Raw genomic sequence first — 25,079 nt, 5'->3', positions numbered from 1 at the left:
GTAGGAGGTGACCTGTCTTGTTACTGTTCACACGTGTTACTATTAGGAAACATATTGCTGGCATGTCCCTCCACGTAGCAGAACACGGAGGTGAAATCTTGGCAGATGGTGTGTGCCAGGCTGGAAGATAGATCATCTGGAGCTAAGACATATTCCTGTGTTCCAAATCCCAGTGGAGGACAATGAATGCATGTACACATGGAATCCAGTCAAACCGGGGGAATGTTTTTCCCTCAGCACCCACAGTGCGGAACAGTTGATCTGGAAATGCAATTGGTTCCCATTCTATTGAAATTCCTAATGCTTCATGCCACCTACACTTTACTGGCATTAGGCTTATGAGTATTAGATGCTGCCAGAATTTAAACCTAGGAGAAACACAAATAGAATGAAATTCTATTTATAATCATTATTATCAACTGGTGTTACACATTGTCCATGTTTATTTATCATTTTTAAGACATTTATACAATTCAGTTTGAGAGAAAGAAGAGATTAAGTGTAAATATTTAAGAAATGGACTTAAACAGCACAAAGCATAACTGTTATATTGACAATGGATCAAATGACAACATGTTATATGTTAACATGTGATATGTTTTAAGCTATAGAGAATTTGAGCTTCCCAATTCAGGGGACTCATCCTTTGTCTGCTCCTTCTAAACGTCCCTCCACGCCTTAACAACAACAGATCAAAGGGGCGGATCCTTTTTGGTACAATCTATCCCATAATTCATTGCAAGTTGGTGACAAATCTAACTAGCCAGCTTAGTGGGTAGATGAGCTGCATCAACTGCAGTGACTCAAGTGCCCGACGATACAAGGGTAGGGGCCGGATTAAAGTTACTTTCCACAACTGTCTTTGAGCAAATTAAAAGACCAGCCTGAATTCTTGTGACTTGGTGGAGACCAAACCAGAACAAAAAGAAGATTGAAAGTTGGTCTCTATATTCATAAGGGAGCCAGAAACATGTGTTCAAATGCATGTTTATGTTGCTGCTAGTAAACCCGTCTCAGTCCATGACAACTGTAGAAGTCACGTATTGACTCATCGCAGCCAAAAGCACAGGTCGATTAAAGCTTCAATCAAGCAGAGAACTGCTCGTCTATAGGGCACAGTTATTATAAATGATAACAAGTGAAAAGCTCTGTGCTGAACAAAGATTGTATTTTTTCCTATCGTTGCACAGAACGAGTTCACAAAGTGACAATGGTTTCTTTTGTGAAATGCTGATGGGATGGAACTTTAACCAACCCAGACAGATTTGACACCGACAACAGATATCTGAGCCAACTGGGCCGTCTGACCACAGCGGAGGGAAGAGGCTCGGGGGGGAGGCATGCAGAGCTAAACTATGACCCTGGTTGTCTAGGGTGTGATAGTCCATTGAGAAACTCCAGAGGCAGCATCAGGTTTCAACTGGCGCGCTGAGACTTTGTGCTGAGGAGGTCAAATGAGTCCATCGGCTTCGAGGAAATGAATACAGCACATGTGGGGTCAGGACTCCGGAGTTAAGTCCAGCTACCCCCCCACCTATATAAATATCTCCACAGCGGAACGGCAACTGGTTGATCAATCGGTCTTAATGCAAAACCATCACACTGGCCGACTCGTCTTACCAGCCCGAGGGTCTCAGATATCCTGAACAAGTCATCTGGATGATCTGCGTCCATTCACACTGAAGAGACACTAAATGCCTCTGACTTGAGATGGGTCACATCGTGGTGATAATGTCTCTCTGGGGGAGGACACTGTTTGCTGAAGGAATGTTTCACTGTAGTCCAAAAATATATCCTCTGCTCAACTTTCATTAGTCGGAGCAGGCAGCACGCAGGCTGCACTCTGCGCTCAGGGCACAGACAGACAGTCATGTTGGCTGAAGCGGTGCAGCCGGCTGGTAAAACACTGACCGGCAGAGCGCGTCAACCGTCGGAGGAAATCCTTCACATGTCATCTCCGGCTAGGACAGGAACATGCGCGGGACAAATAGGGAGAGGAGCGGCGACAAGAAAGCAAGGAGCGGCTTCATGAAATATGAATGCAGACATGACAACGCATGGAGATCTTTTCTTAGCAGCCTCGGAATCTGACGGCAGATACACACGAGCACAGTCTGGAGACAAAGAACAGGCCGCGGTCATTTTAAATGTGTGACTATTGGGCGTTTGCTTGTTGATTAAACTTCAAATCGATCTTCCAAATTGTTGCAAATCAAGGTTTTGAACATGATCGTTTCAGCCTGCACATGAATCTAAGGTTCAGAGGTCCACACCAGTGACCCTCCGCCATTTTATCTCAATTAATCCGGATTTCCCCCAAGCAGGTGACTGCTCACAGCCGATGGCGGTCTTCGGCAAGCCTGGAACCTCGGGGGGGGGGGGGGGGAACAGACGCATCACAGCTCTACTTCGGATGGCGCCGATGAACTGTCGATGAATAAATGAACGGCTTCCTCGTGCTTCAATCCCAGCTCTACCCACTTGCCCTTGCTGGTAATTAACTCCCATGATTCCAGACCGATCATCGTGACGGCCGGTGCATTTGGATTTTTTCTCTTAGGCTGATATACCAACCCCCCCCCCCCCTCACCACTGTTTCTGAAAAAAACAAAAAAAGTTGTGTGTGGTGTCCTTGTTGAATCTGAACCTGGGGCGAGGAACAAATGGCGACTGAGATGTCATGAGCCAGAGCCGCGAGGGAGGCAAAACAGAGAGAGACAAACACACACACACACACAGCAACACAAACGCACACTGACATCACATTTGCTCACCAGACGCATAACAGACACATAACAGACACAACCCATCGGTACACCAGGTTCCCTCTGAAGAGCTACTTAGCCTGAGACATCTTACACACACTGCTACTTTGAGTTCCACCAACAATGAGACTTTTATTTCACGTTTGCCTTCAGAAAGTGAAGCAGGTGTGAAGTGCCTCGAAAAACTGGAGTAGGCTCAAAGCAGCTGTGACGAATGGCTCAAGTGCTCCCGCTGATTACCAAAGAGAGAGGGGGGGGGGGGGGGGGGCATTCAGCATCATCAATTACCCAGCGTCTCCTCTCCTCTGAGGTGCATTCTCGGTGGACTGGCAGATTGAAATGTTGTGTTTGTGCACGAGGTTTTCTGCTGGAGGGAGTCGGTGGAAGAAGGCGTGAATTCGGAAAGAGCTTGTTTACACAGGAGATGTTTCCTTCTGGCCAGACATGTGTTAAGAGATCTGTACTTTCATAAAACATGATGTACTCATAACAACCAGAGGGGGGGGGGGGGGGGGGGGGGGTGGTCATGAAGGAAGAATAGAATAGATGCAGACAGGTTAATTTCGAGATGCTCATAAATGCTTTTAATTTCCACAAGTCCATGCTCCATCCCCCTGGAATTGTAAATGAGGAACTTAGACTTAAAACTGTTTTTAAATCATCTTTTGAAACTTACTTTTACCAAAAGGTCTTTAACTTGTGTCATCCTATTCTTTTGCCAATTACTTTTTCAAAAGGTTTTTGTATCATTTATGTTTTGACTCGTTTCATTTTGTATAATATCATGAGTTGCCTTTGATTTTCAAACTAACCTGTTTCTGATGTCTTTTGAAATTGACTGAAGTTCTTTGCAATGTCTGTTTTGAGAGGTGCTATTTATTGTTATTATTAATGTTAAACAATTAAGAGAACCATCTATTACTTTTACGCACAGGAGAAGAAGCCATGAATAAATCTGACATCTTCCCTTCTTCTTCATCATCATCATCATCATCATCATCATCATCATCATCATCTCTTACCTTCAGCTGATGTGGAGCGGACGCTGTCACACACCGACAGAGACACAGTCAAAGCCTGAAGCGCTGTCAAAATAACAAACTTCAGGCTCCGGGGCTTCATGGTGCCCGGCTGGATGAAGCGTGGACGCGGAGTGGCTTTTTCAAGGTCTCACTGAAGCGCAGCCATCGTGCACAGGCACAGTCCAACAAACAGCTGATGTGCACGAGAAGCCCCCCCAGTCACAACCACAAAGCGACTTCCTGAAATATGATCGAGCTGCGTGCGCCTTTCGGAAATCCCGAGGAACAGCTGATTCCAGTCCGCGCACTTTCCCCATTCAGAGGCGTCCAGGGCGCAGAGCTGCCGCGCGTGGAAAGCAAAGTGTGGGAGTGAGCGGTGATGGACTCATACTAACAGACACACACACACACACACACGCTGACGGACACACACACCCTTTTACTGTCCTGATCATTCACTGGACTGACATCAATTCAATTCCAGGGCAATCACAGGAGTGAAGTGTTGTCTTCTGAGTGGAGACCATGTGCTTCACAGGGACGCACCGCGAGGTCCTAGCGCCGCCTCCAGCGAGGGTCTTAATTTAAGTGACAAGGGTAAAGCTGCTAGGAATACACACGACTTCCGGTTGATTGTTTCAGAATAAATCCCATAATCAGCATTTTAAGCATTTCTGCAACTATGTCAATAGAATAAAATAAAGAATTGCATTGAAATGGTGTAATAGAAGTGAATATGACGTAGGTTAGTTATGCATGTAAATAACATTAATCTAAGTTATTTAACTTATCAGGAGGCAAACAAAACATCACTGTTCAAGACTTATTTAACCCCCTCCAAAAAACAATGCCTACCTTTTTCCAGAGCTTTCACCATTCTTCCCCATTTCATTTTCACCTAATATAAGATAAACAGAAACTCTCCAATCTAGACTGTTTCTGCAAAAAATTGCACACTGTGTTTTTTTTCTTGACTATGTTTTCCCAGTGATACGCAAATTGGAAGTTCACAAAAACAGAACTTTAAGCTGTGTTCTGACCTTCTTTAGGTAATCTAAGCAAAATGGCCAATCTGAACAGCTTCTTAGATGTGAGGATTTGCTGCTGTTTCATATCCTTTCAAATTGAACTTTTGAACACAATATGTTTTGGGCTGTTGATCTGGCAAAGAGCACTTTTACGTTGATTGCACAGAACCTGTAAATGGTCCTTGAGTAAAGATTATTACTGTTTTATTACATATGAACTTTTGCACAGTGCAGAATTCATTTTAAAGCATATTTTTAAATGGGCCAAGAGAGGGAGAACGTTTTATTTTGAAGGCAAAGCACTTGGCTTCCGGTCCCTCTCTTTTATCCGTTGTCCAACTTGACCCAACAGCTTGATAGGAGAACACTTAACTGCCCACAGTGTCAATTTGAATAATACAGCCTACACAGCACTCTCTCACACACACACACACATACACACAAACACACACACTGGACTCTGTCTATCTGATCTGTTATCTGCATAAAACACACATTCACATGTTAAAGTATCATCATGAAACGTGTTCCTGAGACCCACACACAGCCTGAGGCTCAAGCAGCTATCACTGTGATGCACATTTTATGGAGCTACATATGGACACATGGTGGATTCAAACCCTGCAGCTCTGCTCACATGCTCTTCAGTGGGTTGCCCTCTGCACTGCGCCACATGGCCATCCACTCCGGAGGAGGACTCGGGCAGAGAACGGGCAGATGTGCACACACAGGCCTGGTTCCTGAGGATTTCCCGGAGCATTTCAGGGACAATATGCCACTAACAGCCATCACACACTGTCGCCTTATTGGAAATGGTGCTCAGTAAGCTCAGTTTCATCCTGACTGTGTTCTCAGGCTCAAATATGATTGGAAGTAGAAGAACACTGAAATGTTTCATTTGATTCAATGGCTGATCTTTTGTACTTTTTAAGAAGCAGGTGATGTTTGGAGAGGGACCATAGAGTTAAAGGCAGTAAAATAAAACTTTCTTTTGGTGCCCTATAGGACAGAGGGATCCATAATTATTCTCAACTTTGTGAAAGCCCCCCCCCCCCCCCCCCCTCTTTTTGTTTTGTTTTTTGTCCAAAGATTAATGTGTGTTTTAGTGCACGGTGCTTGTGTAAGTTAAACAAACAAGATTCAAACACGACTCACATATAAAATACATATAATTTGATTAAAATAGAAAAATGCATAGTTGAAGTATAAACAATTCAGTTATGTCGATATCACATTTAAGACAGTAAAACAATCTTTTTGTCGGCAGTGGGTAGACTACTTAGCTATCATATCTATCAATATAATTTACACTGCTGCTGTTATTAGTAGACTCCAACTGTCCAAACACACCCACACATTGATACGCACCGACGTGAAGCCAGGTTTTCAAAAATAGTAGTTAGCAGTCGTCTGTCTTCTCCGAGACATCAGCGTAAATTTTGACGGATGAAACATCTGGACTGTGATAGAGCTGCCACTTAACGGCTAATGAGTCAAATAACAGCGAAGAGTGATGAAGAAGAGCATCTGCCGTGTTGTCTGTCGCTCCCCGGAAAAATAAATATTCATAGGTTTCATTCTTGATTTACAGCCAGCTCCATCATGTTGTCGAGCTGCACACATACGCTTTGGATCAAAACACACAAATCTAAATCTGCGGTGGCAGGTCCGCGATCCATCACGGGACAAAAGCTCCTTTCAAATCACCACTGTCCATTAACGGGGGGCATTTCCCAGTGAGAAGGGGTCACATTCCTCCATCTTACTGCTAATGGCTGGCACTATTGACAGCAGGGCCCATTTCAGGCATCTGTCTGCCTCTCGGCTGCATCATGAGGACGGGTGAAGACTGTCCTGGATGGGACAACGGAGCACAGTGAATTATTTTGTCTCATATCACTGCCTCGAATCACATGAGATCATGTGAAAGTGGCTGCGTGCAATGCGTGAGGACATCGGTGCTTTATCGTGAGGCTAGCGGTTCCTCTGCGTCCCATTACACTAAGTATTCTGCCGAGAATGGCGATTTGCAATCAAGTGAAAACAAGATAACGCTGATGAATCACTCCGCTGCGGATGTGAGATCGAAGTGGGATCAGTCCGTTTGTTGATCAGCGTCAGTGAGACGTTTGATTACAGGCGGAGCAGAGTGGGGACACAGGATTTCATACACTCATCTGGACCATGTTCATTTGTTATTCCATTCCTAAGAGATGGAGAGGATGGAAATCTGCACCCGAAAGTCAGTTTAACAACATTTAACACTGTTGTGAAGGTATTTTTAGAATATCACATGACCCTTTAAACCTCCTGCATAAAAACAACCATTTGAAAATGTATCATAAGGTATTTATCTATTCAAATGAGCAAGGAGATATGCAACTTCTGCCAAATATCTATTGTTGTGGAGCTTAAAAGTATTATTGCAACAAGATAAAAAGCATTTTGTCATGGTGCATCTGAGAGCATAATACTTTTGGACAGAAGGGTCTTTGGGAGTTGTGAAAAAAAAAAAAAAGAAGCAAAACAGCAGTTATTGTTGTTAGATGACCTTCTGATGTTTCAAAAGATTTCTCTTATTTTCTGATGTCGAGCTCTGTTTCACAAATGCATTGTAACGAAGGAGAGAAACAAACAGGGGCGGAAGCTGAGATGAGGCTCAAATGATATCGAGGCCGACGTTGATATTCAAACTCATATTCAGCTCAGTTAAAAGGCAAAGTTCACGTCTTCAGTCTGTTGCACGACGCTGCAGTGGAGCCATCGTCCTCATCCGTCGTTCAGCTGCTGCTCCTCTGAAGGATCTGATCCAACAGTTTCTGAAAAAAAGAAAAACAGGAATAGTCCGATTACTAAAACAAGAAGGGGCAGAATGATGGGCGGAGGTGACACAGGAGCCCTTGAAACTCAGACAAACAAACACACACACACCGGCGTGATCTTCAGGCCTCGGATGTGAATCACAGTCCTCAGCACCCACACTCTTCAGGTCTCCAGCTCGTCTTTCTCAGGGCCGGCTGGGCCCTCTGGCAGGGGCCCATCGCCCCCTGTGTTATCTGCCACAGCAGCAGCAGCAGCAGCGTGGGTGGAGCAGCCGTGTCTGTCTGCGGCTCGGCTGAATGGTGGCACCGCACCGGAGCTCTCCGCCACTGAAGGGCCTTTTGTTCCCCAGGGGACACATGCCTCATACTCGCTGCACAATGAGGCCGACTGTTCACAGTTTCTCCACATAATGAGCGAGAAGCGTGTAGGGTGTGTGTGTGGGGGGGGGTTGCAGGCGAGTGCAATTACTTTGGCGAATAAAACTGATGTTAATTATTTAGCATAGAATAAAAATACAAAAAAATACACACACACCCACTTCACTTGATGAAAATAGAAGCGTTAGTTTATTCTTTGAGGTTATCATCACACTGCTGGGGAGAGGTGCATGAAAACAGCAAAAGTTTATAAACAGCGACCTCTAGTGGAATACAAAAGTAACAGCAAGGATGAACTCAAACTCCTTTAAATCTTGGAGCACAATGTAAAAATGTCTAGGACCTTTACAGTTCATTTTAAATTGTTGTTGTTGTTGTTTTGTTATTTATTTATTTTTATTTTATTTATTTACTGTGATGATTGTGTGACAATGATCACAATCTTGAATAAACGGTGGAGAAACAATTAAAATATATACTGATACAAAACTGTATATACCCAAATTTGTTGTATCAAAGGATTATGAGAGCAGGTAAAGACACTATTCAATGCCTTTGAGCCAGAGATTAAACACAAGATTCTATTAGATATTATTATTTAAGCCGACTTCAACAGAAGAAACAAATGCACCATCATCTCCTCCACCACATTCAAGAGTCATCTAAGTTCAGGCCCGTGCTTCCAGCTCGTTAACAGCCTTTTCAATTAACCAGACCAGAGCTGGTGGGCAATTTCAAGCCATTATTTTCCGTGGCTCTGCTGTGAAGAGAGGAAAAGCTGCATTATTACTGCAGCCCTTTAGTGGTGGTCATTAATGCAAAATGTTTCACCCTTTGCTGGGTCTAATTGGGCTTGTAAGAGAAAGGTGTGTGATTACTCGCCCAATTGCCTGTGGGTCATATACACAATTAATTTTCCATTCAGCATCTCGGGGGGGAAGTACAGAGCCGACTTTTTTAAAACTGTGGCGAGCTGTTTTCACTTGGTTGCTTATTTTTCATGTGTTGTGCTGATTCAGGGCATCATTTCTGCTTGTGTGTTTAAATAACGTCAGGAGAGAAAAAGCCTGATAGGCAGGAACGATGATTAAATAGGAAGTGAGGACCACTGGCGCACAAGGGTCAGTTACTTCTCCTGTTGTGAGTGGTTGTGATAGGAGAAGAATAAACCTGCTCATGTTGTTTTAGTCATTTCAGCAGAGAAAGATTATGGTTTAATGGTCTTGCACTTTCTGAACTTAGCAGGATAACAGAAAAAAAAACCTACAGGACAGATTTCAACCAAAATCGGTATAAAGATGTGGAATGGGTCAAGAAAAAAACTCAGTACATTTTGGTGCCGATCTGGATTAGTGGGCGGATACCATCTTTCTTATTTCTCATTCTTAAACGTGGTGAAAGAGGTTTCGTTGATTATAATTATTATATGTATTAGTAGTATTAGTAGTAATAGTGGTACTGTGTATTGTCTTTTATCTTGTGCACCTGACTGCAAGCCAAGTTTCCCATTGCACACTACTATGGTGTACTACCACATGCTGTGCATTGTGTGTCATCTGGCTACAGGTGTATATACAAAGTAGCTTAACGTTTATGTCCTTTCTCCATAAGAATAAAAAACTAAATGTTGTGGGTTTGAATTATGTATGTGTGTGTGTGTGTGTGTGTGTGAGTGTGTGTGTGTGTATATAGAAGAACCTTTTTCACTATTACCTTTTTGAAAAGTTCCACCCGCTGTCTGTTGGTCAAACACACCTCCCTGTTCTTCTCTTCATCCTTTTTTCTCTTCACCTCTGCAAACCTGCTGTAACAGAAACAGTCAGTTTGGGAGTGAGATGCTGCTGGAAAAAGAACAAGTCTTTTAAAAATACTTTTTATAGATGCATGTGAGTGGTTTCTTAATGGTGCCATGCTGTCATTCACTTTCCATAACACTATTCCACAACAATATATTCTTTAGAAATCCACAGGTTAGATCATATCCTCTTATTCAATACGTCTTCAGGGAAGGAAAGAAAACGAGTGAAAGGAAGAAAGAGATGGGACTCACGGCTTGGATCCGAGCTGCGGCTCTTTCCCGTTAATGACTCTATCTCTGGGTTTGACGAGGTTATCTGGACCCACACACACAGACACACACATACACACACACACACACACACACACACATGCTGACTCAGTTGAAGGCTCAAAGTGACGGCTGTATTGTTTTCCGGTGTTTGAAGAAACTGAAGGTTTCCTCTCTTAAAGAAAACCTAGGATCGTATCGGAATCTTCAGAACGAATAACCCAAATTATTTGAATTAAAGGCACAAATTACTCCTCTTCTACATGCATTTTAAGACGTTTTTTTTAAGTATAATTTTGTATCAGTTCCCATGAATATTAATACAATTAAAAGATGTCATCCTATATTATCATGTGACTCTGACCTTGTCTTGAATCTGTCACTTTCCCAGCTGGCTTTGACCTACTTGTGCGTTTGTCCCATTTCAGCCACTAGAGGGCAGAGAGCGCTACGAGATCTCTGTCGCTCGTCTTCAAACTCTTCAAGGTCTAAATTAAACTCTGACTGAGTGGGAATCTCTTCAGACTGAAACACTGCATCGAGACTTAAATGACATTTGAAGGTCACTGAAGTTATTTCCACTGAGACCCGGCTCCGACAATCATTCTGAGATATCTTGATTCAATAGAGACACACTGAGGTATATTGAATATGCACTAAAGCTATTTGTTTCTCATCTTACTTCAAGTATTTATAGTATTTTTCATCATAGCTCCATCTAGAAGATGAGTTTGAAGTATTATCTGTGTGTGTGTGGTGAATAGTCTCTGCAGCTGCACAGACACTATGGGCAGTATAGTGGGTGAGGGTGGTTGCTGGTTCACTACCTTTCACAGAGTTGGACTGGACACTGTGGGCTCTTCTCTGCCTGTTAGCGACACCTGATCGACTGGTGACCGAACCCGCCCTCCTCTTCCTCTCCTGCGACCTTCGCTCCAGCTCCTGCAGTCGGCCTTGGGATCGGCGGATGAAGCCGGGTCTGGACCTCTGCAGCGCTTCCTGACAAAACCAGACTCATACTAATCGATACAGCCTCACAATGGCAGAGGGATTTTTCAAGGCACAAAGGTTTTGCTACAAAATCCAAAAAAGTTTCAGTGCGGATCCAGGAAACTTCCACTTTCACTTTCTTTAACAAAGGTGTTTTTCTTCCACATTTCTGTTGATTTCCCAGAGAATAATTCATCTGGGTCCAATGAATTTAAATGTGGTTTCATAAGGAGACTGCTGGGCCTTGGCGGAGGTATGCACTCTATTGAGCACCATTCTAGTTTTCACTTAACATTCTTGTTTGGAGATTAAAGCCTCAATCCTTTCCTTTGTTTTGTTGTTTTTATTGTCTCACAACTCACCTGTAGAGAAACAGTTCTATGTGACGTCTCATGGTCAACGCTCAGTGGAACCACAGCAGCGTGAGGCATGTTGTGACACCGGACAGGGCTTCGATCGGGATGAGTCTTCATACTTGTCTCTGTCAAAACAAAGGAAAATATGATTTGTCTTTGTCTCATTTACACCTGGATGGCTCCACGTGCCAGACTCTGCAACGCACAGTTGCTCAACAGCCCTCTGGGCCTGCCGTGACATATTACATCTTGGAATGAACCGAGCAGGCGCAGTATGCAAGAGCCGAGGAATTTCACTGTATCATTATTGATTTAAATAAAGACTAAAGCCCTGAAAGCAAAGTGTTTCACTTGCAACATTTGGAGTTGATTCTAAAAAAGATCAATGTTTTCACAGCATGAGAAAATTCTGATTATGGATGATGGGAAGAGAGAAGTAATAATACCTGTATTTCCCTGGAGTGACGGTGCGGAGTCCTTCGCAGGATTTCCATTCGGTGTTTTCTTCCTGCTGAGTTGTCTTTGGAGTTTGATGTTTGCTATGACGGCCGCTGCGTTGAGTGCGAGCACTTCCTGTGGAGACTGATGTGAGCTGGGATCTGAAACACAAGAGATATTTGATGTAACTAAAGAGGACGCAAAAACAGTGACCCTGGCTATAACCAGGGGCTGATGCAGGGGCTGGAGGATCAGGGGGGCACTGTCCCTTACTGATATATCTGATTAGCCCCTGAAATCCCCCTTTCCTGATGGTAGTCATTGTCAATAAATTAGCCACTTCCTAATGATACTAATAACCAATATGAAAGTTTGTCAAGACAGTTTTTTCAGAGTTCACAATGTGCTTGAACAAGGAACAGTTTTCAGAACCTCAACGATGTGTCGCTTGGCTTGAAGCTAAAGAACAAACTGTAAACAAGAAGTGACTTAAATATGCACTTTACTGAATCAGGTATTGTGCATGGATTGTGGACATGTAATTTCTGCCTCTGTTCAACTTGAGGCCCCCTTATGACCCCTTATGTAGACAAATCCTAGATCCGCCACTGCTTCTATAGACCCACCACAAGGAGCCGCCCAATTGGCCTCTGTCAGCCGCCAACTGATTTAACACTGTTACATGAGGTCCTGCCTCATTTTGGAAGCTGACTCTATCAAACATTGAATTTAAATAATGTTGCCTCAGGCCTCTGTAATTAATCGATGATACTCTTAATGGATGTGATTAAGAATAATTAATAATGTCACAGGGAGGAAAGACGTCGTGTATGAAGAAATGCTCGATCAGCAGAAAACTCTCTCTCTCTCCTCATATTATTACTTCATCTGAATATAGCAGATGACTGTTTTACCTATATTTAATTTTCTACTACTACTACTGATACAAATCTTCTTACTCGCACACACACACACACACACACACACACACACACACACACACACACACACACACACACACACACACACACACACACACACACACACACACACACACACACACACACACACACAAACACACACGTTCATACATATACCATATAATTACACATTTATACGTCAGGAACATACATATACTCATACATACACAAATAGGCTACAAAAATACACACATACATACATATACACTTATATACACACTAATATGCATTTCCACTTTATTTCCACTGTGTTTGTGATTCCTCTGCCTCCCCTGCGCTGCCAGTGAGAAGCGGTGCTTGAGAGGATAATGCATGCAAAGAGATGCGTGGGAAAATATAAGGAGTGAGAAAGCGTCTGTAGGTGCTGATGGGGCCTCTGTGTCTCGAGGATGTTATTTGACATCAGCATGGGTCTCCGGTGCGAGTGTCAATTGCTCTCGCGCCGGAGATAAAGGAATCGTGCAATGAATCATCCCAATGCGATCATACAACGCCTATCAATAAGGCATCAAAGGTGAAAAGCAATATCAAACCTGAGGGCTCAGCCACAGAGTGCTGCAGCGTGTCTAATAACTTCAAGCCAGAACACACAAATGGCACAAAGGAAGTGGATATTTAGACAATACAGTCCTTTGAAAATGGAGATTAGAGACAAAGGGAGCCTGTGTGTGCTGACAAGAAGAGTGCGACAGAGGAACCTACCAGGGGCCTGGATGAGAGTCAGACAGGGAGACGCTCTCCTCGCCGCAGCCTCCGCTGCTGCCACTCTTTCCTCCTCGCTTCTCTTTGGCGTGAGGGTGTGGGCCACCAGCTGATCTGCTTCTCTCGCTATCAATCCGGGGCTGATGAAACGACTGTTGTGGTTGACAGGGTTGGTACCGGGATGCCCAAAGCTCAATTTCCTGGCAGGCGGCTGGGTCACATTCTCCCTGCTTGGCTCGGTGTGTCCGAACACATTGCCATAGCAGCTCAGTGGTCTGTGCGGCCGGCCCGATCTCTGTCCAGCAGCTTTCGGGGAAATCTCTGAGGGAGTGGGCGATGCTATGGCAGGAGGGCTGCTCACAAAAAGGCTCAGTGTGGACCGGTGTAGAGATCCGCCATTTCTCTCTAGATCTGAAGTGGCTGGATTTGGTGTTAAAGAGGGGTTTGGCTTCTTGGTGGAATCCACATGAGGATACGAGGGCCCTGAACGGTTTCCCTGATCCCAGGTGTTGCTGTCCTGGTACCCTCCCTCTGTGTAGCTGTGTCTGTACCCTGGGAGCCTCGCTGCAGACCCCACCTTGGCTGGACTGTAGCTCTCCCTGTGCTCTGTCACTTTGATGATGGTAGCCTTTCTTCTCTGGACCACTGTGTCCAAACCCTGGCTCGCTGGTGGCGTATCTAATCTTGTGGTGCTTGGGGCAGGGATGGAAATCACCCTCTGCTCCGTCACTTTGACTATGGTGGCCTTCCTCTGCACTGTGAAATGCCTGGAGTTGGGATCCATGGGCTGGAGGGTTGGGGGCGGAGAACCACACAGGGAAGAGCGACTGGAGCTGGGCAGACTGTTGGATCTGCTCACTTTCCTGGAGGATATGGTGATGGAGGAGAAGCCAGCTTTGTTCTGAGGGATGAGTGTGGTCACAGCAGAGCTCGTCTGGATGTGTGCGGGCTGCGAGCTACTGTTGGACCTGAGCAGCGGGGCTGTTGCCCTTATTGGTTGAACACTGTTTGACCTATATGAAGAGGAATGGGTCTTGTATGTCTCTGCGCAGTTCGTCCCTTGCGTGAGAGTTTGCGGTCTGCAGGGTTCGGTGGAAGTCGTCCGATGCAGAGGAGAATACTTGAGGGGCTGTACGCTGGTTGTTTTCATCGGGGGGGACTTTCCGTTGGGATCTGAGCTGGTCCCTGAGGGGAGCTCGATGGAGCGACTGTGTCCAGGGAAAGCGGAAGCCCTGACAGTATTCCAGCCTCGCCTCAGAGCCTGCCAGCCCAATGGTCGGCTCCCTCCGTTAGGGGGACAGCTCTGTTTTTCTGGCACCTATAACATGTGGATACAAAAAGATTGAATCTGATAAAGATCCATAATTACGCACAAAAAAACCAAACCACATTATGTCTCATGCTAAATGGTTTCACTTCTTCACTTGTTGTTTACAAGTTGCAAATACAGAAAAGCACAACCTCATGAGACATTGACATAATGACATCCCTCTAATGCTACATTTCAGCAGCGGGTCAGCTGTCTTTCTTCGGGGCTTTGCTGTTTGTTCTCAAGTCAGATGACTCTTCCCATGCTTGACACAGTGACTGGCCCAGTAGCAAAAGAAGTAGCAGCAGGCAAAGCTTGCACACAGCGTGACTTATCCCTCCCAGAATAACAATGAGACTCTATGCCTCGATAGAAAGTGAGATGCAAAAAAATAAAAGCTGCGATTCTAGGTCCCCGGGGGGGGGGATTCTGATGGTGTTTTGTGGATAAACACAGATTCGCCCCTGTTGTAATTGCCGACAGGGGTTTCGAGTGTGACCCCCGTTGATACCTCAATTTATCAAAGCTGCAAAAAACATGCCAGCAATCAATCATTTGGAAGCATGAGTATGAGATCCAGGCATTTATTACTTGCATGTGAGAAGGTGTTTATCTCTATCTCTTATCTCTATATTTTCACAAGTGTAATAAGTTACCTGTCTAGTAACAGGAGAGCCTTGATCAGCTGTATGCTGCCACGTCTTTGCACCTGAAGGACTCGTGCCGGCGTGAGTTCCCTCTACCTCTCCATCTGGGTATCAGGGCAAAACAAATGACCCACTGTCACATTTCTAACAAGACGTGCTCTCTGTCACACACACACAAACACACACATAAACACACGCACACACATACAACAAACAGGCCTCCCTCTGACTGTATGACAATGTTGACACTGTCAATAATTGACGCTGGCAGAGTAAAGTGAGCCCAGCACCAGCACCACCACCTCAGAGCCACTCTTCTGTTCCCTCAGGAGACGGAGGACTTGACTGCTCTGCCTCTCAGCCCCCCCCAGCTGCCTGTCTGGCTGCATTTCCACCTGCTCTTGTTACCATGGCGACGGCCTCTCTTTTTTGGGATGCAGTGCAGATAATCCATGGTGCTTTTTTTTTTTTTTTAAGGGACACAACAAGAGATGAGGCAAAAATTGCACCACTCTGTAGATGTGATTACAGCTGAAAAACAAAACAAAAATGGATGTAAGTCCTGACACATTGTCTGTCATCACTTTGTGTCTCATCTCAGCTTGCGGGCTTCTCGGCTCACCGCCGCCGGCTTAGCAAAACATAATCGTTTGAAACAACAGCTGATCTTAATATCCCAGAGGAAAGTAAAGTAGCAAAGGCTCTATGGCAAACACCTTTTCATGTCCCCACCCAACCACTTAATTCCTCATCCTCATGAGTTTTACCTAAATAGTAAGTGTGAGCGGAGTGAGAATTGGCCTGCGAGTCAGAACACGAAGGCCCTTGGAGCAGAGGACTCTGCTTAATTATCATTTGCCTATTTTAAGTTTGTTAAACAGAACTTTTATTGAGGCGGAGAGGCTGCAAAGTGCCTGTGATGAAACCATGAGACTGATTAAAACTACTTTCACAGGACTTGTCAGCTATATAACCAGAAGGAGAGAGAAAAAGATTGAGAAGGGGGGGGGGGGTTTAATTTGTTCGCTGAGTGTAACTGAGTCAATTGTGTTTGTTGGAATTTCTGAGAGTTTCATTTGGTTTCAGATGGGGACTTGTGCGCTGACGGCTGAGCGAAGGCAACTAGCGAGTTTTTTGGTTTTCTTGTTTGATATTTATCTCTTTTTGCTAATTGCAGGGATTTCAGCCGTGGTGTTTACATGCACCTGCAGAGCATCATCATTCACTGTGAAGTATCTGAAAGTATTAATATTTATCACCCGTCCGATTGACTAGAGAGAGAGAGATTTATAATTGAGTTTGTGCGTCAAATGCAAAAGCCAAAGTTGCTTTTATATCAATCACTCGTCAATATGCAATGGGTGAACAGACATTTACAGTTATGGCTCATAAGGATTGATTGAAAACAGTCTTACCTAAGATATGGACTCTAGGGAATCTGTACATGTGGCTTCAAACTAAGACTTCTTGAAAGCCTTTACATTTTCTATCAAAGTTTCTTGCCGCCCATGGATGAGTTGCTTTGATTTCTGCGAGCTGCCGCAGCCTTGCCAGGATAATCTATGTATAAACAAGGACAAGGCTGAAAGATCAAGCCTCAGATCAAACTCGGGGAGTGTGCGGGGCTCTCTGTTCAAACATTAACGGGCTACCTTCTCTAATCAGTCTGAATCTTTCCCTCCTGCATTCCCTCCCCTCGCATTCGCTCTCTGTCAGCGTCTCAGGCCTAATAGAGCCCATTTCCCCAACCTGCAATCCTACAAGAATACCATGGCACAACAGTCGGGATCAGTTGTACTTGAAAATTGACTTTGTTTAGTGATTATAAGGTGATTATCCAGACGGTCGTTGTGGCGCATCTGAAGGAGGGCGGGTGGTGACCCGCTGCAAGGAGAGGATTAGAGGCAGGTAAACTATGGGGCAAGTCAGCCCTGAAATAGGCTCCTATTTCCCCCTGCAGTTACCCCGCGGCCATATTTGTTCTAGCACTGATCAGGCACTCAACATCAACCAAAATGTAACCTTTGTGTTTTTCTGGGAAGGTTTAGTTACTCTTAATTTAGTTTTGTATGGCTTTAAGGTAGATCTCTTACATAATGATCACACTTGCATTTTTATGCATTTGTTGGAAGTATGAGGGTATCTTCAGTTTAAAACTCAGGGGCTAAACAAGCAGCTGTAAAGTGAAGGAGAGTCTTTGCGGGTCAGTACTTACCCTGCACTTTCGGTGAAGTTCGATTCTTCTGAAAAGTTGGAGTGATGGATTGTTTCAGTTTGACCTGTAGAAAATAAAAAAGCCCATTATAGGATGTACCTTTGCATCTGTAATACTTGATCTAAAAAAGTGAAATTATCCCTTGCTAGAAAATGTTGGATACTTTAAAAAGGAAATTTCTGAAAAAAGACCAAAAAACAAGGAAAGATGTATCCTGTCTCTGTTCCCCTAACAAAACATATCCATCACCTGCAAAGTTCAATTCATTCATAATTCATCTGATTTATAAAAACCAAAGCATTCCATTAGGGTTCATCCTTATTTCCATTCCTTCCGTTAAGCTGAGCTAACCAGCAGCTCCATATTTAGCCTGCCGACAACGATCGTCTCAAAGAGCTCTAAGAAAGTGCAATTTCATAATTTTTCATTTAACCGTTTCTCTTAATTTCTTAGAATGAGTTACCGTCAAAAATCAAAATCCATTAGCTGAAGCTATACCGTGGTGAAAATCCAAAGCAAATTTCAACACATTTTCTGAGTCACAAGGGAAGGGGTGTGCTTTGTGCATCCGCTCAGCCGGATCTCCAGAACAGCACAGAAACTTTTCGATTTGGAAGTCATATTTTCAGTTCACTGGCTAATATGCACATTGAGTTTTCTCCGTACGTTGCATCACATCCTCTCAGGGCACAAAGCTCAATCTCTGCCGCCACGGCTCCAAATGAGTCGTAAACCTTTTTGGGAGAATGTTTGGAGTTCCTGCAGAGTAAGCTGTTTTTAAGGATGCCAGGGTTCCCTCGGTAACTGAGACTCGTTTACAAATGGCTCTCAGTGGCACTATGCGTGTTAGTCTGCCTTACCTGACACTATATGCACCATCACCTCAATCACATAGTGCTTTTATTGCAGTCTTGCAGAGCTTACACTTAACTTACTCAATAACTTGTAAGGCTCACAGTTGCACAGCCTGAGAGGATGTCAAAGTCTAATCCAAGTTAAATCAGTCCACGTTTTTGCAAAGGCCTATTTTATGAAGGGCCAACTCTCAAGAGCACACACACAAGTTGCATAACGTTTGTATAAGAGAAAAAGTATCTCTGGTCAAAAGTAGTTCTTCCATACGAGATAGAAACCTGACACTGCTGAAATTAACTGGATTGTTTATCCAACTAATAAAACTAAATTATTCCCAGAACTGTGGAATCAGAAAATGCTCTGTTGGAAAATGTTCTGAATACATACTCAGGGTTTGTTAGACATTGTGTTTTACCTGGCCAGCAGCGGGGTCCAAAAAATGATTTTGGTTTTGGCAAGCATCAGCCACCTTCATCACTCTTCTTTGGATTGGCAGCCACCCAATTTTGACTGGAGCAACACAACTGAGCTGAGCCTGCTCCTTGCTCGGGGCCTGCATGATATGGACTCTCTCGCAGCTTCCCCTGCGCTCGGGAGAAGGGAAAACACTAGTTCGGAGGGACCCCTGGCTCCCCAGTGAACTCTCACACCGACTGGGACTCCCGCATGAAGATGAAGCCCTGCTGTAGGATGGAGTCCCCCGAGGCCTCCAGGTACGTCCTGCTGGCTCTCTGTCGAGCGTTGCCATGGATGTGGTCCGAGCATTGAAAACTGGAACATGATCGTGAACTGGGGCTCTGAGGGGGTCGCTCTGCATCATCTGGAGGTGCTCCAGCCAGCCGTCCAGCTGGCGTCCTTCGATGGCACTCTGGGGCCTCCGACGTGTGCATGGGGGGCGAGAAACACGGGGCAAGTGCTCCCCCTCTGATATCAAGCTCTCCCAGCAGGACTCATCTCCTGACTTCCTCCAGCCCGGTGCTCTTCGTTGGTGGGTAGCTGGCCTCCGGAGAGACATCCCTCTGGAGCTCAGATAACCACTCACCGCTCTCAAGTTTCAGCGTTCAATAAAAGCCTTTTACAGTGGAGGTATTAATGAGAATCGCCTGGCTCAACTGGACTCTATAATATGACGCTTTCCAGAAAGGCACTGTGAGGAATTAGTGGAAACAAGAGTGCTGGAGCTCATCTTTGTTTCAGATCTGTTGAGGTATCAGAGTAGAGTTTATAAATATTTATAATTATATAATACAGAGGTAATAGTGAAAATGAATATCAGCCATATAGGAGACTAGAAGTTCTTGCTGTTATCACTCCACAGTGTTGCAGATATCACTTACCAGTTACTGCCAAACTATCCTTTTCCTCTTGCTCCCAACTCTCCCGAGTCCTAAGTGAGAAAGGAAGTAAACACTCTCTCTCTTGATAGAAACTAGGTGCTGGTGAGTACTGTCTCCGGTCAGGCATGTAGCAATGTGAGGGATGCTACGGCGAACAAAAGAGTTACTGAGTGCAAGGGCTGAACTTCCAATTCAGGGAGGGAGATAGAAGGAGACAGAGGGGTGGGCGATCACTTGTTGATGCAACGCCTGACGTAACATTTAAAAAAAAAGAGCATCGTTAATATTCATCGTTTTAATTATTAAAACGTCTAATTTTGGGTTTATGCAAGTCACGCACATTATGCAAAGGGGGGGGGGGGTGAAAGTCTCTGACACTCAGGCATCCTTAGAAATGATAGAGCGTCACTAATGAGCAAATTATCCATGTTATTCCATGACTCACTTACTACTTCAGATTTGTTGAACACCCCCGTTTCTGCTCCTCCTTGTGATCTCGTGGCTTGTGGCTGACGATGAGGTTCTATATTCCAGCCATGTGACTTGCCTTAAAAGTGGGCCAGTGTGCTCTTAGATAAGTAACTGTGACCCACATGATGTCCCACGATGCATGAGTGAAGGCAAGAGAGAGGAAATTCTCTCAAAGCTTGAGAGGGAGGCTCATGCTTCAGATTTTATTTAGAGGCATTAACACATCAACAAAAAAAGATTTGGCAGCTGCTTTGACGTTTAATGAATTTCAGTGTTTCTCAGTGGATCAACGGTCCCCAGATACCTCTCAATGCAACTTCAGTCCCACTCGGGGGAATAACATCTTGTAAATATCTTTTTAAAAACACATATGACAGATACTATGAATATCAATCGCTGTGATCTCTTTTTGGACACCTTATGAAGTTGAGGAGACAGACGCAGACGCCTTATGAAGGGATGTAAATCAATTTGCAACTTTTAGTCTGCTGTCTCTGGGACATAACATCAAGACAAATTTAGCAAACTCATCTTAAAGTGAGGTTCAAAACAAGTAGCTTCTTTAAGATGAGTTTGAAAGCAGCATCGCCCTCTGCTGGCAGTGTTTCAACACGACAAGTGGGGGGGAGGGGGAGAGCATGAGAGGGCATGGGGTTAAAAGTCTGAGAGACTTCTCCGAAATGTGGGATGCAGCAGCAGGGTGAGCAGCATTGGTGCGACGGAGACAAACAAAGATGAGCCGAATGAAAAATACAGTGGAGACCAGTGGTGCCCCCCCCTTGTCTTTTAATAACCACCTGCAGCTCTGAGAAATTATTCTTGGTATTTCACTGCAGCCTAGGGTAACTGGCTAACTTCATTGAGCAGGAAGGAAGTGGACACAGTGCACATATGAGCTCTAGTTCTGTGGCCTGCGAGACCGTCTCAAGAGCCATCTCTCACGGTGGTGTGTGTTTTACCACGTGCATGGGGATATCTCTATAAAGGGGAAATAGACACATGTCTTGGTGGGGAAATTCATTTTTGTTTCATAATATCCAACGAGTGTGATATCGAGATAAGATGAAGCACTGTGTGCTATTTGTCTGGTGTTTGTCTTTATTTTAAAAAAATGTATAAAAAAAGAACAAAAACGCCATGCAACATAGTCAAAGTCCATCTTATTCATTATATGCAGACTTTCTTACACTGTGTTAATTAATTAGTGCAATTAATGCAAAAAATATATATAATTATTATCTATTCAGTAATCTCAATCTCCATTGAATCTGGGTTTCGGTGTAAGTATTGCAAGTATAAGATACTTTTGATGACAGAATAAAACCCAATCAAATAATGTTTTCAATCGATCAAGCTGTCAACTAACCAATCAGTAAGACTTAATATGTAGATCTCTTGTTATACAAACAATGTTAGACAAAGGGCTTTGTAGAACATAAGTAATTCAAACGTAAACAAATGTTTATTTGATTTGAAATGAGGAAACACTGAAGGCAGGTGAACAAACAAGGGTGGAACAAAAACTAAGAATTGTAAGGAAAAGTTACAATGAAAAATAATAAAAGTAGTGAATTATAAAAATACAGAAAATAATAAGATATAGATAATTAAGTAAATACATTGTATGATGTATTTCTATATTTCTATATATCTATATATAGAAATAAATCAATAGCCAGATAAAAAAGTTTGCCTAATAAATATACACACTCTGTACATTATATATTTTTTGATTTAAAAGTAATTGCAACCTTAAAAATTCAAAAAATATATATATTTGAAGTAGTGAATGAAGAGTTTATCTTGAATGAATTTGACGCCTCAGTTTACACTTTATTATACTTTAATGTGATTATAGCAGTAAATTGCTGCTTTATATTAATTGAAACCTAAGTTGATCAAAACTTTTTTACAAGTTGTGTAGTTTACTCTCGGCGTGTGCGTGTGTGTGTTGTGAAGCTGAATAAAAACTTGCGTCCCCTTCCTCCCCCTTGCGGAGCGTCCTGTCACTGGAGGAAAATGGCTGCCCGGGGTTGCTCCTCCAAGCTCAGAGAAAAGTGAGGAAAAGAGAGAGCGAGGGACAGGCTGGACTTTATCAACGGCGAGGGGGTCACGTCTGGACCTTTTGCTCGCGGGCGACGCGCAGGAAGCCTCGACGCGGAGGATGTCTCGCTGGGTGCCCACGAAGAAGGAGAAGTACGGTGTCGGTACGTGAGAGAAAAACTTCCACGCTCCATCGTTAGCTCGTAGCTCCGAGGCTGAACAAGTTTGGGAAGAAGCCGCCGCCGCTGCTGCTGCTGCTGCTGTTGTTGTTGTTGGAGGAGAAGAGTGAAAGCGGCTGAATGTGGAGGGGAACATGGCGGGGAACCGTCCTCATGGAGCCGAGGGAGAGTTTATCTGCAACGTGGCTCGTTTGCATGAAACACAAATCAAGGAATGTCAAGTCTTTTGTGAGGAAGAGGAGTGAGTGTGTGTGTGGGAACAGAGGCGCGCCTAGTCGCAGCGCTGCTTCCTGTGTCCCGAGGCCTTGTGAGGGTTTCACTTTTTCCCGCTGTTGCTTGGGAAAAGTTGTTTGTTGTTGTTGTTGTTATGACTTAGTTGTTGTGACTTCCTCACAGCAGATGGAACCAGGCGTCCTCACCTGAGAGGGCCGCGTCCCGTTTAGCGCTCACCCACCCTCCGTAGACAATCCATCAAGACTCACACGCTTCACAATAAGAGCATCTGTAGCTGCAAGAACTTTGTTATTGGAATAATGTGACCAAGGGGCTGATTAATGTAGCCCAGAATTATATATCTAACGATTCTGATAATTACCACGATAAAGTGTTGTGATTTATTTTATGTTAAACCCTAACATACTGTTAATATTTCATAATTAGGGTCCCTACTGAATTTAGAACTACAGATCTGAGTAGAATGTATTAAGATTCTTAATAAATGTGTGAGAGAGCAGGGAGTGTGTTTCTTTAGGTTTTACACCTTTTGTTGTTGGAGAAAAACATTGAACGCTCAATAATCATGTTCTATCTTACATACGACATGAAAACGTAACAGCCACAAGGATTCTAACTCTATTTGATTGGAAGTGAGACCGGCAAAAACTTTTGGGGATTTATTGGATAACCATTTTAGCCGCCTGCAACTTGATGTGGAAGTGAGGACCCGGTCTCCCCCTCAGAGTCCTCTTCATCCGAGGGGCTGTCGTCTTCCTCCTCCTCCTCCGAATCACTATCTGCTTCCTCATCTTGGGAGATCAGATCTAGGGCTTCTTGTATAGTTTGTCTTTCTGCCATAAGCTCAGTCAGTTAGTTCAGTTTGTTACATTGCTTGTGCTTGCAGGTGCAGCTCCAGTGTCCGTGTCAAGGGACCCTCTGACCTCTGTATAACTTCTGTTTCTTATGTGCACCATATATATTATCACACTATGCTGTTTCACTCTTTCACTGATGAGAGAATTCCCCATGACCTTTCAAAGACCCGCAGGTGCCTGTCCCTGCCTGTCAACAGCTTGGTTCTGTTCAGCTGGTGATGTTGCACAACCCATGTTTTTTCTAGAATAATGTGGTTGCACTTTCACAACAACACGTTGTTGTTTTTGATGCGTGTAATGTGCACCGCCACATGCGTACTCCCCTTTTATCTCCGTCCATTAGAGAGACGGAGGGCTTGTGCAGGATGCTGTTGGTAACTGATGGATGAATTCAGCATGTTTTTACCAAAGCTTCGATCAGATCACCTCAGGCTACAGCTTCCAAATGAGCTCTGTTGTTTTCAGCTCAGCCCGGTCCAGGCAATATGAGCTGGTGGCTCCTTTGTGTCTCTTCAGCAGATATGGTTTGCTGGTATTCATATTAGTGAGTGTGTGTGTGCATGTGTGCTGCACAGTGTTGTGATGCTAATGATTGCCTCACGATTCACTCAAATATCCATGAGAGCTTGAAAGTCAAGGTTCTTCAAAAGAATCTTGTAGAAAAAGATGCTCATGGTTATCCCTCAATACAAGAGTGGATGAGTCGTTAGTAGATAGAGAGGTAGCTGCCACATCACTGCTGCTGGAGCGCACATCCATTGCACTTTTAATACTTCATGGGTTGACCAAGTCACACTAATGAGCTCTCTGTGAGACCTCTTACTCTGCCAGCGCTCGCTCTGCACCGATTTCTGTTCCAGCAAAAAACTTTTGTCATATAATTTACGACTCTCATAATGGTCCCCTGGCTGTCTTAGTGAATATAGGAAAACCATCTCCTGTAGTCTATTCACGGCAGTGTTAATAATAAATGCTGCTGTCTTCTTACAGTCATGGAAATAAGACTGTGAACGGTGACGTGTTTTTGTTGTCTCTTTGCTATTTGCTGTTGTGTAGTCCTCCGCTGGTGTTGACGCTCTTATGTGACAGTCGAGGACCTAGCCAGCGTATTGGCTTCAGCAGGATCAGACAGGAAATTGCAGTTATTTGTTGTTATTTGAGCTGGGTAACATATGAATAGTCATAAATTAATGCCATAATCATGATCAGGGCTGTAATTTAAGATTCTTTTAATAATTTGGATTGTTTTTCAGATGTGTCAGTCAGTTGAAAATCTTTACTGATGTACTTTGGTCAATGAAAACTCAAATCATCAACCCATTGAGGGCTGGATTCAAAACCACACTGAAAATCAAATAATTTATTTTTAAATCACAGGCGGCT

The 25,079-nt window shown here is 44.0% G+C and overlaps 3 protein-coding genes across 4 annotated transcripts in view; 1 reads left to right on the top strand and 2 right to left on the bottom strand.

Annotated features, from left to right (window-relative positions):
- The window catches only part of LOC133975843 (disintegrin and metalloproteinase domain-containing protein 12), a 77,758-nt gene extending 73,444 nt beyond the window's left edge, over positions 1 to 4,314 (bottom strand). Inside the window, exon 1 of the mRNA XM_062413857.1 lies at positions 3,788 to 4,314. Coding sequence (XP_062269841.1) covers positions 3,788 to 3,887 — 100 coding nt within the window. The 5' untranslated portion in view covers positions 3,888 to 4,314. The remainder of the gene's footprint in view (positions 1 to 3,787) is intronic.
- A 1,652-nt stretch (positions 4,315 to 5,966) lies between these two features.
- On the bottom strand, positions 5,967 to 15,959 carry c20h10orf90 (chromosome 20 C10orf90 homolog). The gene is made up of 9 exons (XM_062378759.1): positions 15,914 to 15,959; positions 15,515 to 15,609; positions 13,550 to 14,867; positions 11,876 to 12,028; positions 11,436 to 11,554; positions 10,911 to 11,082; positions 10,066 to 10,129; positions 9,729 to 9,816; positions 5,967 to 7,634 (listed from the first exon to the last, which is right to left on the bottom strand). The coding sequence occupies exons 1-9, from the start codon at positions 15,957 to 15,959 to the stop codon at positions 7,596 to 7,598; spliced, it is 2,094 nt and encodes a 697-aa protein (XP_062234743.1). The 3' UTR covers positions 5,967 to 7,595.
- A 6,375-nt stretch (positions 15,960 to 22,334) lies between these two features.
- dock1 (dedicator of cytokinesis 1) overlaps positions 22,335 to 25,079 on the top strand; it is a 160,912-nt gene continuing 158,167 nt past the window's right edge. Inside the window, exon 1 of one of the 2 annotated variants that reach the window (XM_062413855.1) lies at positions 22,335 to 22,590. In XM_062413855.1, coding sequence (XP_062269839.1) covers positions 22,548 to 22,590 — 43 coding nt within the window. In that variant the 5' untranslated portion in view covers positions 22,335 to 22,547. The remainder of the gene's footprint in view (positions 22,591 to 25,079) is intronic. The other variant, XM_062413856.1, reaches the window with a different exon arrangement.

Source organism: Platichthys flesus, chromosome 20 (assembly GCF_949316205.1).
Source record: "Platichthys flesus chromosome 20, fPlaFle2.1, whole genome shotgun sequence".
NCBI lineage: Eukaryota > Metazoa > Chordata > Actinopteri > Pleuronectiformes > Pleuronectidae > Platichthys > Platichthys flesus.
The sequence above is the reverse complement of the archived record's forward strand: the minus strand, read 5'-3'. Positions and strand labels throughout refer to the sequence as shown.